The 18,851-nt window shown below is 38.6% G+C and overlaps 1 protein-coding gene across 4 annotated transcripts in view; it reads right to left on the reverse strand.

Moving 5' to 3' along the window:
* The window catches only part of pex14 (peroxisomal biogenesis factor 14), a 254,740-nt gene that overhangs the window by 91,219 nt on the left and 144,670 nt on the right, over positions 1 to 18,851 (reverse strand). For all 4 annotated transcript variants that reach the window (XM_087980263.1, XM_087980262.1, XM_043676241.2 and 1 more), the window contains exon 5: positions 57 to 142. In XM_087980263.1, coding sequence (XP_087836389.1) covers positions 57 to 142 — 86 coding nt within the window. The remainder of the gene's footprint in view (positions 1 to 56; positions 143 to 18,851) is intronic.

Raw genomic sequence — 18,851 nt, forward strand, 5'->3', positions numbered from 1 at the left:
TTATTTTGAATTTGAATGACTTTCTGCCAAATGTGTGGGGAAAACTACAACTGTACCTTGTATAGTTGGTGAAAGCCAAATGCAATCCCAGCCATGATGATTGCCAAGGCGCCATATTCCCGCCACCTGGAACTACGAGGACCTATAATATAGGAACGTAAAGCGCAATGAGCAATTGATACAGTAAAGGAATGAAAGGATTATTGACACCACTGCAATGTCTAATTCACCTTTTAAAGTCTCAACTTCTTTGCACAGTACGGTTTTCCATTTCAGAGCAAAAATACTTTCTATGAATAAACACAGTCTTGATTTATACTGAATTATAGTTTGTCCAGCATCATTTTCACACTGTAATTGGAGCATGAGGCACTGAAAAAAACCAGAGGTATGGCCTATGCAACAACTTAATAGAAGTTCTGATCAGCATGAGGCTGTAAAGTGGAACAGGGACTCTAAAATGGGGCCGGGGGGGGGGGGGGGGAAACAGGGGCCATAAATGGGAGGTTAGTCTTACACCTTTCAATAATGCAATACTCAGCTAACTGGGAACCAGGAAACACTGAGGTAATGAATTCTTTGCAAATGAATGTAGAATGTTGTGGAGGCTATTGTAATTAGCACTGTCAATTGAATATTGTACTGAACAGTTTTATTTCAGAAAGATTTGCTTTTATGTGTCAACACATCTTAAAACCTTGCACATTTTCATATACTGTGAGGTATTTATGAGGTAGCCACTATGTTGGGCAATCAGCACCACTCCTCATGCTTTATAAATTGGTCTTCCCCTTCTCTTCCAAGTCTGTCACTTGTGTCATAGTCCAGAAGAGTGCAAGATGAAAGCTTTAACTCTGTCTTCATTTTGCAATGTTTAAGTTCTACACCACCAGAAATCATTCAAAAGGTTTTGCTAACTTTTCTCTGTTTCCCTGTGTCAATTTAAATACTTTGGTGTGCAGAAAATTAATGATTTCTTTGTATGTTGTGAATTTAAATTTAATGAAGCAACGATGATTATTGAGGATATTGATGAATTCCTGTGATTCTGCATAAATTCAAATATCCCACATGCCTACATAAATATAGAAAGTAATGTTGTCATCATCTAATTATGGACTTGGTAAAAATGAAAAAAAAAAATCAACATTTGGTCTTAAGGTATATTTTAACTCCTGAAACTAGGAATGCCACAGGATTCTGGCTTTTCTTTTAAGGAGATGGAATATAAAAGTAGGGAATTCTTACTATAGCTGTGCAGCAACGTGCTGAGGCTACATGTGGACTCTGGTGTCCTTGCTTAAGGAAGGGTACACTCACATTGGAGGAGAAAGTGAGGTCTGCAGATGCTGGAGATCAGAGCTGAAAACGTGTTGCTGGAAAAGCGCAGGTCAGGCAGCATCCAGGGAACAGGAGAATCGACGTTTCGGGCATAAGCCCTTCTTCAGGAATGAGGAAAGTGTGCCCAGCAGGCTAAGATAAAAGGTAGGGAGGAGGGGCTTGGGGGAGGGGCATCGGAAATGCGATAGGTGGAAAGAGGTCAAGGTGAGGGTGATAGGTCAGACTGGTGTGGGGGCGGAGAGGTCAGGAAGAAGATTGCAGGTTAGGAAGGCGGTGCTATAAAACACCACCAAACCATCATCTCCCAGACCATCTATAAAATCCTACTGCCCCCTTGTCCATGACCCCAGCCCCCACCACCAAACCATTATCTCCCAGACCATCTATAAAAAGGACCACAATTTCCCCCCCCGATGTGGTCGACGATGCCCTCCACCGCATCTCTTCCACTTCCCGCTCCTCCGCCCCTCCAACCGCCACCAGGACAGAACCCCACTGGTCCTCACCTACCACCCCACCAATCTCCATGTACAGCGCATCATCCACCGTCATTTCCGCCACCTCCAAACGGACCCCACCACGGATATATTTCCCTCCCCTCCCCTATCAGCATTCCGTAAAGACCACTCCCTCCGTGACTCCCTCGTCAGATCCACACCCCCCACCAACCCAACCTCCACTCGCGGCACCTTCCCCTGCAACCGCAGGAGGTGCAAGACTTGCGCCCACACCTCCCCCCTCACCTCCCTCCAAGGCCCCAAAGGAAACTTCCATATCCGCCACAGATTCACCTGTACCTCCACACACATCATCTATTGCATCCTCTGCACCCGATGTGGCCTCCTCTATATTGGGGAGACAGGCCGCCTACTTGCGGAGCGTTTCAGAGAACACCTCTGGGACACCCGGACCAACCAACCCAACCACCCTGTGGCTCAACACTTCAACTCCCCCTCCCACTCCACCAAGGATATGCTGGACATAGAGGATGGGATGGGGGATGGGTCTAGGTGAGATGCTCTTCGGAGGATCAGTATTGACACAATGGGCCGAATAGCCTGCTTCCACACGTAAGGATTCTACGATTTGATCTATGAAGCATTCATGTTCAGTCACAGAATAATATAACTATCAGATTTCATTTTGAGCTTTTACATATCAAGTCTCACATTGAATTAGATAGAACCAGCACCTAAACGATAAAAGGAGAAAAATACAGAACACACCCATGCAACATCAAAGATAGGGCTGAATGCAAAACTATATTGTTAAATATAGTTAATTCCTGAACAAACATATTGCTAGTTTGGGGGATTTTTATTACATAGTTTAATGATTCAATAAGGCAGAAATTAAAAATGATTTAACACCATTTTAAATAATTTAATAACTCAATCGAAACAGAGAAGGTTGTCACAAGTTGTGATTGTATTTTGAGGCTCAACCAGCAAATAAAATCCAAGATGTATGGAATCAGACACAGTTTCAGAAACAGTTCAAATGTTTCACTACTCATAAAGCAATTTAGCTTGCATTTGTGATTTTGCTGTCAATTTTACTGAATTGATCTAAAAGACAAAAAAGTTTTATTGGAATTTAGTGCTTGATATTAGAATGAAAATAGTGTGAAATTTTCAATGCATGGTGAAGTACTGGACTGATTAATGAAAATAGATTGTTGAGTTCTGCCAATGTAAAAGCAGTGTGAAGTTTAAGTACAGAAATCATTTTACAAATCAAATATAAATATAGAGTCATAGAGATATACAGCATGGAAACAGACCCTTCGGACCAACCCATCCATGCCGACCAGATATCCCAACCCAATCTAGTCCCACCTGCCAGCACCAAACCCATATCCCTCCAAACCCTTCCTATTCATATACCCATCCAAATGTCTCTTAAATGCTGCAATTGTCCCAGCCTCCACCACTTACTCTGGCAGCTCATTCCATACACGTACCACCCTCTGCATGAGTATATTTTATTTTAATGCATCAAAAAGTATTTTTGCGAAACAGAGATCTGAAAGCATCAGCCCTAATTAGACTTTGTGTTGTGCTAAAACAATTTCAGATTGTTTTGTATTTTTACAAATTACAGATTCTGCCCCAGAGCCATGGATGGAGGCCTTTTGTCAAAGATCCTAACCTGGGTCCATGTAATGGATCCCATACAGATAGGATGCAGGCTACCCTCAAAATTACTGCTGATAAATAGAGTCATCCCACACCTCTGTGATTATAGCCTGTAGGAAAACAAGCACAAAAGTTAAAACCAAAAGCACTAGAGATGCTGTAAATCAGAAACAAAAACAGAAATTGCCGGAATAGATCAGCAGGTCTGGCAGCATCTATGGAGAGAAATCGGCGTTAACGTTTCAAGCCGATTTTCTGCAGAAACTAAAAGTTAATTTGACCAGCTGCAGTTTATTCAAGATCTAAGGAACAGGAGCCCCAGATCTGATGCTTATGTAGCAAACATAATGAGGTCTTGATCTATCTGCATATGAAACAGTCCATAAGTGTGGAACTTTCACTTAGCAGCTTAGAGGATATTATTATCCTCTCCTTGTAGCACCTTCCCCTCCCCATAGAAGCCCTACCCTTAGTTACCTGCAGCTTGATATCTTGGGTGGTTCGTTATTGACCTAATTTACTCCCCTGTAGGAAGAAAAATAGTTGCTTGTCAAATCAGTCAGAGTATAAAGAGACTTGTAAAGGAATCAAGTCCTTCAGGCATGCTGCTTTGCTATTACTTTTGAAAGCCAGTATCTATACTTTGGCCACCCAACATGAAGGAACCACCTGTGTCTGAATTACATACAGGACAGACTTACTCTAGCTGTTCAATATGAAGGATCTCAATGCTCTTCATCACCTATACTCTAATACTGGGGAAATTTATTTTTTCAATTTAATTCAAATACTCTACAGAGTCTAGTAAAATATACTGTCCATGAAATATTCCTAATTTACAATAACACATAAAGAAACAACCCAACAGCCTAACTAGTTTCAAACTGAAGTCTGACAAGAGGTTATGCCAGATCATGACCAGATTTTAAAGTATTATGTGCAAATCCTATACAGTTTGACAAATTCCTGCTTCACAGAAACATTGTAGAATGGGACTGTTGCTTGAAAGGATCAGCTAGTGATTTGGTACTGCTTTCAAAGACATTCAGATTTTTTTTCAAAGCTTCAGGTTAATCTGCAACCAAGTAGCTCAGCCCTTTCAAACCTTTCGAAACTGATTGGTTTTCATGAACAGATGAAGGACAAGTATGATTGATAACAAAAGATTTTGTATAACCTTCTGGTAGGATATCAATTGAGTCAACGGTTTAGGTTTACTCCATTTATTATTTACTGTAAACCCACTGTTACTGATAGAATAATAAATTCAGATCTTGGACAGCTTCTGGATCCATTACTGCCAATCAGAACCAGCCCATATACTTTTTAATAGGCCTTCTTTAATAAGAATAACTGGATAGAGTGTTTTGCTCACCGTGGGAGGTGTTCTGTTAAGAGTCTTCTACTCTATAACTGCCAAAATTATTTTCTGTAGGTTTCTAATTAGTATCACAAAGCAAATTAGAGAAAAGGGCGAAAGAACAGGCTATTTTTTTATTTGCAGCATTCTATGATCAACTGGAGTATTTTAACCCCACTGTATGTGTTTTATTCTAGTAGAAAGTTCTCTAGGGGTTAACATAGCACCACAAGCATCCTCCAACAGTGGGCTATTACGTTAATTATGTTTTATGATTATCATAATATAACTACTTTCTTGATTAGAACCTGCAGCTTACAGGAAAAAATCATAAATATTCATAATCATAAAGATCATGCATTGAGACTGAAAACTCCAAGTTATAAAGTCATATTCACACAAAAGCAGGTTTCAAAGTAGTTACAAAACCCTACTTTATGATCATTTTGATACCAAACTTTAATATCTTAAATTCAGATTTTTAAATCTCTATTGCTACTCAAATTGACTAATTTTAAATTGAATACTCTACACATCACAAATGATTAATCAGATTTTAAGGTATATTAAATCAAAAATTCATACCAATTCCTAATTTAGTATGCATTCAGTGTGTTGCACACTAAACAGAACACTGCTCCTTGAGGTTGGTTTTATCCCATATCAATTGTTCAGTTACTAAAATTAAATAGAACTGAGAGTGAAATGCCTGCTTGATATTAATCTTTTGCTGTTCATAACTGAAACAATCAAATCAAATGTACAAACTGTACTCTGTATCCTTTCTGAACTAGCTGGGCTACTACACCGATCAACAGAATTAAGTCTCTGTTGAAATGTTATCAATTTTTATCTACTTTCTGCCTCTTAAGCCTGGTCTGCTCCTTTCACCCGATGTTTAGATCTTGGGATAGTCTGGATTCTTCACAATTTTAACAGTACAGTTGTCAGGAGGCATGATTTATAAAGTGAGATGGATCACTTGGTCGATTTCTTTAACATGAGATCTTCTGTCACTATTGATCCATCTTGCTAGGTATAAGTTTGAATGCAAATGAAAGTATTTTTTGAAAGGCATTCTAAATAGGATTCCAACGCTCTGACCACTTTTGCTACCAGGCTGCAGTCCTGCACATTACATCAGTTAATTCATTGATTAGTAAACGATCAACTGATAAACACTTATTACAGGAGACGTTAAAATCTAATCCAAATGATGAAACAGAAAACTCTTCAGTGTGCTAAGCTTTCATGTATGAGCCAATCCAATGCATTTGCCTCACTCCAAATGAAAAGTTCTTCTACAATTCTCATAGAAAACAAGTAACACAATCATCAGGATAAATGCTTTTGTACAACTTATCTTTTTATGTTAATAACAAAAGGATAAAAATTAGAATCTCTTCCATAAAATATCTGTACACTACTTGAGAGTCAGTTCATTTCTACCTCTGCCTATCCTATAAAGTTAATTTACTCCCCTTTGTTAGCTCCTTTTGGAGCCACTATGTCCTAATTGACTGGGTTGGCACCACACTTACTTCAAACCCTCTCAGCATTTATTTCTCAAGTGAATGATGGGAGCAGAAAAGAAAGTTGGCACTACCGTCCCATCCAACTATCTTATCTACATGAAACCTTTCTCTGAATAAAAGCCCAGCTGTGATATTAGACAAGTGAAGCTTTTAGAGAAAAGTTGGGAAGGAGACAGTGTTGTAACGGGAATGTGGATCAGTCACCTAGAAGCCATAGTTAATGCTCGGGGGACATGGGTACAATTCCCAACACAGCAGCTAGTGGAATTCACATTCAATTAACAAATCTGGAACTGAAAGCTAGTCTTAGTAATGGTGATATAAAACTACAATCAGTTGTTGTAAATACAAACTAATGTCCTTTAGGGAAGAAGATCTGTCATCCTTACCCAGTCTGACTTCTATGTGACTCCACACTCATAGCACCACAGGCATTCTCCAATAGTGGCTGACTCATAACTCCACCCCTTCAATGGCCTAACAAATCACTCAGATCAAGAGTATTTAGGGTTGGGCACTAAGTGCTGGACCTTTCACAATGTCAGCATCCCATGAAAAAAATTAAAGGAAGAAAATATCCCCAATAATCCAGATATTCAAGAGCACTGGAACTTTCTGGCTACTTCCTTCCATCAACAGGATTCTGACCAGAGAAGCTGTAGCCATGTCCAAATGTCCTGACTCGAGACTCACCAGTTGATGGGTCTCTATAACGTTAGATCCAATACTGAAAAAGGTTCATAACATGAAATCTCAACAATCCTGGGGCTTGACAGCAGTAACCACTTTCAATGGTATGGAGGAGGCAAGAAAATCTGTAATAAGATAGGTCAGTAAACTAAAAACAAATTTGCTCAGAAATAATTGGTCATTTTTATTTGTTTAATCAAATGGATTAGCATGATGAGAAAAACTGGGGAAATTGCAATAATTAGTCTGTTTACAAACATCCTTAATTTATACTAGCTTTAAAATGTCACTGAACTGAATTTAAAAAGACAAAAATCTTGGAAATAGAATTTTCTTTTGAAATTCAATTCAGGATTCATCTTATGCTTGAGGTTAAATAATCTTGTATCGACAAGCTGTGCATAACAGCTAGTAAATAATCACATGCCAGAAAATAATATGCTGTGTAATAAATTACAGCCGCAAATAATCCAGGAGCCATTCATCAATTTTATTTTCAATTCGTGCAAAGTCTTTCTTTTCTGGATTAATCACAAGGAAATATCCTTTACCGCATCTTTCGAACAATGTAACTCCAGAAGCAAAGCTGGTTTCCCTAAACATGGGTGATAAAAAGTAAGGACTTGATTCACCTCTTGTCTCAAGCATTTTTTTTGTTGACTAGGCAGTAGAGTTATAAACATCTGCAGCATCACATTGGCATTTACACTTTCCAGTATCAGTCATGTACAACCCCTGATTAAAGCAACCCAATGAAACAGGATGTGTATTTGCATCAGGCTCGTTTCCAACACAATAAAGCATCAATCTTCACCTGCTTGTTTCACTCTAAATTGCTCTTGTACACCTCCTAGTTGCCAGTTACAGAGTTGCATCAGTAAACACTCTGGAGTAGGCTCCTTGCTTTCTTAGTTACTGACTGATGCAAAGCATGAGGTTAACTAAAAATAAAGGAAAAAAAATCTGAAGATAACCCTCAAAAATCTATACAACATACTGCAGCTACAATCTTATGAATCATGGATTTAACCACAGTGTTATCTCACACACAAACTGCTTGACATAATTCATGCTACTCTGCACACAAACTCTTAAAGCATAAATGCAAAGTGGATTTTAAAGGCTTCTCAAATAAACCAATTCTACAAATTTGTATGTTAAACAAAAACTGCATACGTGCCTAATCCTACTAAACACAAGCTACCAAATATGGTGACCTGAAACATTTGCCTAACTAAGTGCTTGTTGTGGATTTGCAGATAACAATCACAATTCAGAACTAAAATAAGGTGATCTCATTGAAATGTACAACATTCGGAAGGGGATGTTGTACAACAGGATAGGCACTTGAGAGGTTGTTTCCCGCCTGAGGAATCCAGAACTCAGAGGCACAGTCTCAGAATTAAGCGATTAATCATTTAATATTGAGCTGAGGAGAAATTTCTTAACACGAGATGTGAATCTTTGGAACTGCCTATTTCAGGGGCTTATAGATATTCCATCATTGAGTTTAGTTATAGGGAACAGGTGGGAAAGCGGTCAAAGCAGAATACTAGTGATTGAGTGGACAACAGGCCGAAGGGGTTGGATAGTCTACTCTGCTCCTGTTTCTTTTGTTCCTTCATCCTTAAATCTAATGATCTATGAATTATTGCCTGATTAGCATATCCAAATGTTAAAGTCAGAGCCCAATTACTTTAGAGGGTTGACTCCAACATCAGTGGTGTTAAGGAGATATACCAACACTGGAGGCTTCTGCCTTCAAGCACGTGCATTGGTAGCAGCAAACTGAAACACATGACTCCAGCTTCAGACAAATCAAGTTAATCTGGAGATGTGTTGATGTTTAGTACACACCTGCGCATAGAGTAAGTGGCAGAAATACAGCAGCAGTAGCAGAAATTGATCTGCAATGTAATTGGGCATAAGATGACCATCCTCACACAAAATTCCACATTTACCATACCAGCTCATGGATTTGCTGAATTAAATTATTAAGATGGGCCAACCTGTAGGAAGTAGGCCATAACTGTAGAAAAAAATTTTTTTTTTTTTTTTAAGATGCTACACCCTGAGCCCATCAGTAAGGGCTGGATTCAATTATTTCAGAGTTGAAAGAGTTAGCCCCTGGAAAACTTGTAGAACAGTCACTTTTACACAGCTGTAAGAGACATTCAGCATTAAAAATGTGGAACATAAGTAAACATAGTTGTCGACAGAGTAAAACATGTTTTTTGCTGTCAGACAAGAGGTGCAATTGGAAGAATGACAATTAATAGCTGTAGATAATAAGCCAAAATAATAGATTTTTGCTGAACTGAGTCATTTAGTAAATTAATTTGGAAATAATTCATGTGTTTTTAACCAAGTAATTTTAATTATTTGAAATGGATGGGGAAACTCCTATTTAAAAAATGTCCAGATATCGTAATCTCAAACATGTTCCAACTGGAATAGCAAAATCTGTCTGGGTTAGATACGTTCATTTCTACAAATGTGCAAACTAATATTCAATTCTGATGCAGTTTTGTTCAATCTGTAGCACTCTTGCCTTAGAGCCAGAAGCTTGTGGGTTCAAATCCCTGAGTTAAGAATATAATCATTAGAGGAAACATTAAACCATGTTCAAGTTCATTGAAAAATTCCATGGTTCTTTCTGAAGCTATACAGGGATGGTTAGCTAACATTATTCCCTCAATTCTCACCATCACATAAAAACTAGAGTAAGAGAAGGCCGTGTCCTCTGAATATGCTCTGCCATTCAAATCGGATCCTGGCTGATCCTCTAACTCAGTACCATATTTGCTGCTTTCTCTCCATAACCCCATATGCCTTTAAACCTAAATAATTATCCTTTTCTTGAATATATTCAGTGACTGGCCGCCTTAGCCTGATCAGATTGCTACATAAAAAGATTAACTTAGTCTCATTAATTTCATTGACCCCACTGAACACAAAACTGGCCACCACATTTATCACAAAACAAAGGGAGAGCATTTCATAAAATTACGGGGCGATCTAGTTACAGCGCCAGGGATCTGGGTTTGATTCCCCCCTCGGGAGACTGTGTGTGGAGTTTGTACATTCTCCATGGGTTTCCTCCGGGGGCTCCGGTTTCCTCCCACAATTCAAAAGATGTGCAAGTCAGATGAATTGGTCATGCTAAATTGCTCATAGTGTTAATCAGGGGTAATTATAGGATGGGAAAATGGGTTTGGGTGGGTTGTTCTTTGGAGAGTCAGTGTGGGCTTGTTGGGCCAAAGGGCTTGTTTCCAAACTGTAGGGAATCAAATCTAATCTAATCAAATCAAACTAAAATAAACTAAAATAAAATAAAAGGACTGCAGATGCTGGAAACCTGCAACAAAATCAGAAATGGCTGAAGAAACTCAGCAGGTCTGGCAGCATCTGTGGAGAGAAAGTAGAGTTCAGTGATCCTTCTTCAGAACTTCTGAAGATCCTAGTCTGAGAAAAATAAAAAGTGAGTGCCCTTACTAATTGGAAAATCATTCAGGTAACAGCAAAATGCTACACTCCTAGGCTATGCTCTTGTCAGTAAAATTAGGTAAACAGAATAGGTCTAATACAGTACCAGTGAGTGTTTAAATATCAGTTACGAGGTGAGGGCTGGGGAGAGAAGGGGGCAGTAGACTATCAGAGGTGCCTGAAGCCCCATTGCTTCTAATCTACATAAACAAATGATGCCAAATCAATTTTAAGCTTGTCAAATTTTTAGAAGACACTAAAATAGAAAGAGCAGTAGAGCGGAGAATACAGTTAATCATTTGTAGAAGCTTTTAGGTTATGCAAATGGTCAGACAAATAGCTAATGAGACTCAATAATGAATGTGAAGTATTACACATTGAGAGGAAAAGCGTGTGGCAGAAGTAAGCAATGAATGGAATTAGCACAGTGAGATTCAGAAAGGAACCTGGGAATGAAAATAAGTGTATTACTGCCAATATCTAAACAATCTGGCAAGGCTGTTAAATAAGTCAACAGATTGTTCATGTGCAAGGTTAGAATCGAAGAGTGTAAGTTGAACAGAGATTTGGAGTAATGCTTTGTAATCCATGAGTTAGTGCCCACCCAGTATGCAGTTTTCACTATGGTCAACATGTTACACACATTGAGAAAGGCATAGAAAAGAACAAAAAATAATCCAAGCAATAAGGTATGAACAAAAGTTATAAAATCTCAAGGAATACAGCCTCTGCAGAAGGCTAGGAGGATGTTTTAGAAAGATATAAAGTTTAAAAATACATAGACAAGGTAGGGCTGGAGTATCACTTCAAGATAGAATGAGATGCCATTCAAATCAATGAAAACTAAATTTCTTTAATTTCTTTTACTAAAGAGTAAGAGTTTCTTTAAGCTAAAAATTGCTACAAATGGCTTGAGCATTTTGGTCTTGTATTCAAAATGCATGATACAGATACAGAGTCTCAAATCTGGCTGCTGAAAACCTGAACATTTTTATAAGCTGCTGAATATCAATGTAATCATTGTTAAATGAGTTAAATAACTTACCAGAATATTTCAGTTAGGTGGAGCATTGGCACCAGACTAGTTAGCAGAAGTGCACTCTGATCCTTCCCCTCACTCCCAGTGACCCTTGATCCCAACTGACTTGGCTTGGCCTGATTGGCCCAGATGAACTGATGAGACCTAATCCCTGCATTGTGCTTGAAATTCTTTGAAATAGCTGATCCAGTAGTGCTTCTACATATCCGGGAAGCTGCAGCTTGAATGCAGCATAGCCCATGACTAAGCCTTGCTTACCCTTTTTTACATAATTCTTTTTTCAAATTTTGTTTTACTATCATGTATTCATTTTCTTAAATTTTAATAAAATCTAAACTTATTCCCTTGATTTCATGATCTCCTGTTAATTGAACTGAAGTTCCAATGTTTTTCTCTGAAAACCAGCAAGATCTGAAATGTAGCAAGGACTCAGTCCTGAGGCTGCCTGTTTGAGACACTGAACCTAGATGTTCAAAACACAAAGCAGCATTCTGACAGCAATTTTGTCTTTAAAAACTATTTGAGGTCTCATTTAAGAACTGCACTGTGATAGCTCTCCAGTGTCCACACATTGTTTGTATACAAGGTCACGTAAACCCACTTTAAATTAGGAATGTGTGCCAAAAGAAAAGATAGTTAAGAGAAACATCTCATATGATCATCAGCGATTGGCAATCTATACACTGATTTCTGTATTTCAACAGATAAACCAAATAATGTTTGGCTTTACCCCAAAATGAATTAATCCTAAAAATGAATTATATAAAGGTTGATTACTTAACTGGAGCTTTGTTCACTCTTTTAATACAAATCTACATACAAACAAGAATGCCATTAGGGGCAGAATCCCCCGAGTGTACTGCTGTTTAAATTTTGACAATGCACTTTAGGTTATTTTCCCCACAGTAATTTTAACACTCAGCATCATTGAGCAGGTCTCCAGCTCTTTGTCTTTACATGCAATGCAATAAAATGGGATAATTGAGATCAAAGTATTCCAGTCCAATTTTAGTGTAAATATTGTTGAACAGTGATTAAACCATAGTGTACAGTTAAACATGTTTGTAAACTTTAAAAGCATTGGCATTAAAATACTTCCAACCACACCAGTGAGACATAGTGGAAGTTACCTAGGAAGAACTTAAGTACAGTTGAACTTTATTAAAACCTGTCTAGAGTAAACATCCAGCATTCACACACAAGGAAATATGTTATTAGGACTAAATGCTGGAGACAGATCTTTGCGATTATGTATTTTAAGAACCTGGAGTTTTACAACATTGAAAAACATATCCACCAAGAAGCTCAGGAGAGTAATGCTTTAAAACATAAATCATGATATTCCAAGCAGATGAATTAGACACCCAAGGAATCAGTATAGTCACTGCTAAATACATCATGAAAGCAAAATAATGTCTGGTGAAGTTTTTGAACTTTACATATTCATGTGTTTTCAAAAAACAAATTCCCAAAATATAGGTCTACGATTTTCAAATTTGAGCTGTGTACGTAAAAGTAAGATGTGTTACAGAACTTTATAAAAGTTATGGCACAGCCAATCCAGTCGATACGGGCCAAAAACAAAACTAGTCACCTATTCTGATACCACATTCCAGTCCCTGGTCTGTGAGCCTTGTAACTTGCAGCATACCAGGTGCAGATCCAAGCTCCTTTTAGATGAGTGTTAGTTGAGGGTTTCTTCCTCCAGCATACAGTGGACTGCAGACATGCACTAACCTCTGGGTGAAAACGTCTTTCCTCATGCCCCCTCTAATTCTTCTACCAACCATGTTAAATTGATGACCTCTCCACTAGGGAAAGCAGGTCTTCGTTGTCCACTTTATCTAAGCCTCTCATTATTTTTTACACCACAATGAAGTTCTCTTAACTTCCTCTTTCACAATGAAAACCACCCTAACTATCCGATCTTTCCTCATAGCTGCAATTTCAAGTCCTGGCAACATTCTTGCAAATCTCCCCTGCACTGTCTCTAATGTAAGATTTTGAAATTCATTCTAACTTTAATTGTAACTGTATCAATTACAACCTTCCTCTAATGTAGTGACTAAAACCGTACACAAATTTTCAGCTGTGGTCTAAATGACGCTTTATACAGCTCCCGGTAGTACATTAAGGTAAGAAACAATATTTTCTTAATAAAACTGACAATCCTGACTAATTCATGCCTTTCTAAATGTCAATTTATTTTTTCTCTTGCAGTTCATTCCAATAAATTGCTCACTACTGACATCAGACAGACTAGAGTATAACCATTTGCCTCACACCCCTTTTAAACATCTGCAGCAGTGGTTCACGTTTCCAAAAGAGGCCTGATGACTTTGGTCATGCCGTTTTCCAATGCCAAGAAATAGAAACTTTGCAGTTATTGACCTTCTGCAATTGATTGACCATCTTCAGCTAGTACACTAGCTTCTGATGCATTAATGAGATCTTTCTAACATTGAGGATTGATGTTGAAATTGGGTTGATGTCTGCCTGGAAGTCTCTCATGGGTTAGGAAAGAAATTTGCTACACAAATGACATTTTTATAATACAGAAATGAAGGTGTCTTTAATAAGGTTCCTTACTGATGACACTTGCCCATGTGTGGATCTTCAGTATATTGCCAGTATCAATGCTCAGTGCTGATACCATGTTGCATTCCTTGTCCAAGAGTACTGCACATGTTCTAAAGATTGGATACTCTGCCTTTACCAAAATTGAGAGTTACACAGTAGAGGCAAAGTATCTCATTCCCAGTTTCTGACCTGTTATTCATTTAGACAGTATTTCGATAATCTGCTGAGCACATAATCGATGAATACCAGATGGAAGGCCACCCATGTCTGCACTACATCTTTCCCAATGATTCTGACAACACTTCCACTGGGGCTCCTATACCTTCTATGAAACAAGGTAGACAAAATGAGACAGCTCAAAAATTCTTGTAGAGTTTCTCAGAGCTGGGGAGTTCTGAACCTGTTCTGAACAGAGGGTTAAGATTAATTCCCATACACATGTTTATTCTTAGGATGCGAGCTTTGCTGGAAAGGCCACCGTTTATGACCCATCCTTAACTGCCCCTCAGATGATAATGTGAGCTACTTCCCTGAACCACTGCAATCCATGCACCCAGAGTGCTTTAATCTCAGTGAGCCTTGAATGAGACTTTAACAGGCTTGATTTGCTGAAATCGAAGACACTAGATTAATGAACTACTAATCACCAATACAAGAAAGGCATATCTGTCACCCTCTGAAGCAGCAGCTGTAACAAACAAGTATACAGTCATAGAGATATACAGCATGGAATCAGACCGTTCAGTCCAACTCGTCCATGCCAACCAGATGTCCTAAATTAATGTAGTCTCATTTACCACCACATGGCCCATATCCCTCTACACCCTTTCTATTCATATGCCTATCCAGATACCTCTTCAACATTGTAACTGTCCCAGCCCCCACCACTTCCTCTGACAACTCATTCCATACACTCACCATCTTTTGCGTGAAAAAGTTGCCCCTCAGGTCCCTTTTAAATATTTCCCCTCTCACCTTAAATCTATGTCCTCTGGTTTTGGGCTCCCCTACCCCAGGGAAAAGATTTTTCTATATACCCTATCCATGATTTTATAAACCTCTAAAAGTTCACCCCTCAGCCTCTGATGCTCCAGGGAAAACAATCCCAACCTATTCAGCCTTTCCCCACAGCACAAACCCTCCAATGCTGGCAACATCCTTTTAAATCTTTTCTGAATCCTGTCAAGTTTCACAAAATCCTTCCTATAGCAGTGAGAGCAGTTGAATCTCTTTTCATTTGAAGAAAGAAGGTTGAGAAGCACCCTAATAGATGTTTTTAAAATACTAAAAGATTTTCGCAGAATGTTTTCTCTTGTGGGAAGAGCATGACTAAAAGCCATCAGTAAGAGATGGTCAGTAAGATGTCCAACAGGGAATTCAGAAGAAATGTTTTCACCAAAAGAATGGTCAGAATGTGGAACCCAATACCATATGCAATTGAAGGAAAGTTAGGCAAACTTATGAGGGAGAAGGGAATAGCTGATAATGATTGCATATTTAGAGGAGAAGCAATGGGAGAAGTCAGAACAGAAAATAAATACCAGCATGGACAGGATGGGCAAAATGGCCTGCTGGTGTGTTGCATGTTCAATGTAATTCTCTTCAAATGATGCTGAAAGTCAGCTGAACTGTGGGAAACTCAGCTATTGTGAAAATCAAAACACATGCCCTCAGAGATGTTTTGCCTTCCCTCATGGGATAAAGAAAATTTCTAGTTGTATGCACAGCTTAAACAATGAAAAGAGCGAGAATTCATAAAGCACTATAAAATGAAATACATTGAGATGATGGTGGGGCATAAAGTCAGGAATGTGTCATATGTACTCATCGAATTTGGCCAATGAGATCCAGTTGGAGACGGTTATGATGAAAAGGACTATCCTGCTTTTTGACTTTTAAAGCGTTAATATAATATATGAAAAGGATGACTGGAGATTTCTGTAAACATCAGGTGTAGGTATACACACATCTGGTTTTTCTAAATAAAGTGTTAGTGAAGATTGGTAGCATAGACAGGGTAAACAAAACCTTGGATGTAGATGCATAAGTAAAATGTATTTCTATCACATTTTGATTGAGTATACAAATAATTGCAATGACAATGATACAAACATGATGGTTACAATAATTAGAATTTTGTTAACAACCATTTTTCCTACTCACCTATATTACTAAATGGACAATTGAGGAGTAGATGATAAATCAATTTGAAACAGTTGGAGCTTGGGATGACTTGTTTGTGCAAGTAGTCAGAAGGGGATGCTATATGTTATTCTATACTTTATTGGTAAAGAAGTGGAGTCCTGGGCAGCTTATCCAATACGAAGTGCTTCTGACAGCAATGGACACACATTTAACATTGTTAAAACTGATATCAGCTGTATAAGGTTTTAGTAGTTTTATTATGAGGGTACTGGCAATTTGTAACTGTACATCTGAAGAATTAAATTATAAGACAACTGTAGAGCACTTTAGCTTTAATAGAAAGAGGTGGACCAAACCATTTGACAGTTTGGATTAAATGAGAGCAACTGAAAACCGTTTTAGTTTTCAGTCCTATTTGGTCTGTTACAGCACTCAATCCCAATATGAGGTTCTTGAGCAGGTGCAGTAATACAAACCTCTGAATAACACTTGTTGTTCCATTGCAGTGGAACATCTGTTAAATAACTTTTTGTAGGTTGCCAAAAGAATGCCTCAGATCCACAAAAGCCTTATCAGGCACAAAAAAAAATCTTAACTGTAGCAGTGGTTCTACGCAGCTAATATTTAGCAGCCTAGGTACTTTTACTTGTTGAAAACAGAATATTGTGGAGAGTAAAAGGATTAGCAAGACATTTTTGATAAATATTCTGTTACACAAATAATGATGAAATTAAAATAATACAAAGGGAGTTGTTCAGCCAGTAGTTCAAAAGCATTGCAGAGGAAACTGGTAAAAGAGACGTGAACAGAGGGTGATGTTAATTGAGCTTACTTCAGAATGATGAAGGAGTTTGAGTGGAGAGATAGACTAGTTGTACCAATGGCATGTTTGGGTCCTGTATATTTTATATAGGTTTACAAGTGAACTCAGTCTGCCAACAAGATAAATTCTTTCACTGGGAAATGCTTTCTGTCTTGTTGCATCGCAAGTATAAAAAAATCTGATCTAACATAATCCAAGTCTGACAATGCCATTACAGATTGGGATAGGTTGGATAGAAATGCAGACATTTCAGCTAATCCATGTTCCACCTTTATTTTGTGTGACGCACCTACTAAAGCAGGCAGTGTGATCCAGGATGAAGAGCAAACCAGGGAAGTTTGAAAGTTTAATAAAAACTTACACAACGGAAATGGTTAGAATCATAGAATTCCTACAGTGCATTCGGTCCATTGAGTCTGCACTCACCCTATGAAGACAATCTCACCCAGACCCACCCCTGTAACCGTGCATGGGGGTTCATCCATGGCTACTTCACCCAGCTTGCACATCCTGCACACTACAGGGCAAAGATTAGCATTTTTAGCCAAACCATCTAGTCTGCACATCTTAGGACTGTGGGAAGAAACCAGAGCACCAGAAGGAAACCCATGCAGACACAGGGAGAATGTGCAAATTCCACACAGACAATTGCCTAAAGCTGGAATCGAACCCAGGTCCCTGACGGTGTGAGGCAGCATCACTAAAAACTTAGCCATCACGCTGTCCTTAGCCGGAAATAAAATTAATTAATCTAAGGATGAAATGGGTATGAATCAAGAGCAGAGAGCAAACAGAATAAAAAAAGCTAAAGTATTCACTTTAGTTTCTTACAGTTAAGATTTTGTGCTAAGTGCAGTCTTGTCACATCTCGATGTGAGAAACCTTTGCAATGAAACTGTAAAACACACTATTCTGAATACCTTAGGTATACATAAGTAACAACCTGTATTTACATAATGTCTTTAAGATAATTAAAATATCCCTAAGCACTTCACAGGAATATTACCGAACACAATTTCACATTCAGGCAAATGACCAAAAGCTTGGTCAAAGTGCATCTTGAAGAAAGTGAAGTAGGAAGGAAGGCAGACATAGGAAGGAAATTCACGGCCATAGGGCCGAGGTCACTGAAAGCATGGCCATGAATGGTGGCATGATTAAATCGAGGGGGGGGGGGGTTTCATCCCAGAATTAGAGGAGTCAATACCTTGGTGGGTTGTAAAACTGAGTTGAAAAGTGTAGCGCTGGAAAAGCACAGCAGGTCAGGCAGCATCCGAACAGCAGCTGAATGGACGTTTTGGGCTTGTGCTTTTCCAGCGCCACACCTTTCAGCTCTGACTCTGCAGTCCTCACTTTCTCCGGGTTGTAAGCTCCTTGCAGTACTAGGGGGAGGCAAACTGGGAAAGGATCTAAAAACAAGGATGATAATTTTAAACTCAACGCTTAACTGCAAACCAAGGCTTGCCGGCAGGTTGAGAAAATTTCAGCCTACCTGCACATCAAAAATTTCAGCTTTAACATAGTGCTGAAACAATTCTTGAATTTCCAATTTAAATAGTCATATTATGCAATATCAGTAGGGATGCTCATGGTGAGTGCTGATTGACGTCTTCCTGTATGACTTATTCTCTTCAAATTACCTGGTAATTTCCTCAATTTGTTATATTTTTGCCTATATCGCAGTCACCCATCGTTATGTAAATATAAGCTGTTA

This window comes from Chiloscyllium plagiosum, unplaced genomic scaffold, assembly GCF_037043375.1.
Source record: "Chiloscyllium plagiosum isolate Xiang-an unplaced genomic scaffold, Cpla_swu_hap1 HiC_scaffold_37, whole genome shotgun sequence".
NCBI classification, from domain to species: domain Eukaryota; kingdom Metazoa; phylum Chordata; class Chondrichthyes; order Orectolobiformes; family Hemiscylliidae; genus Chiloscyllium; species Chiloscyllium plagiosum.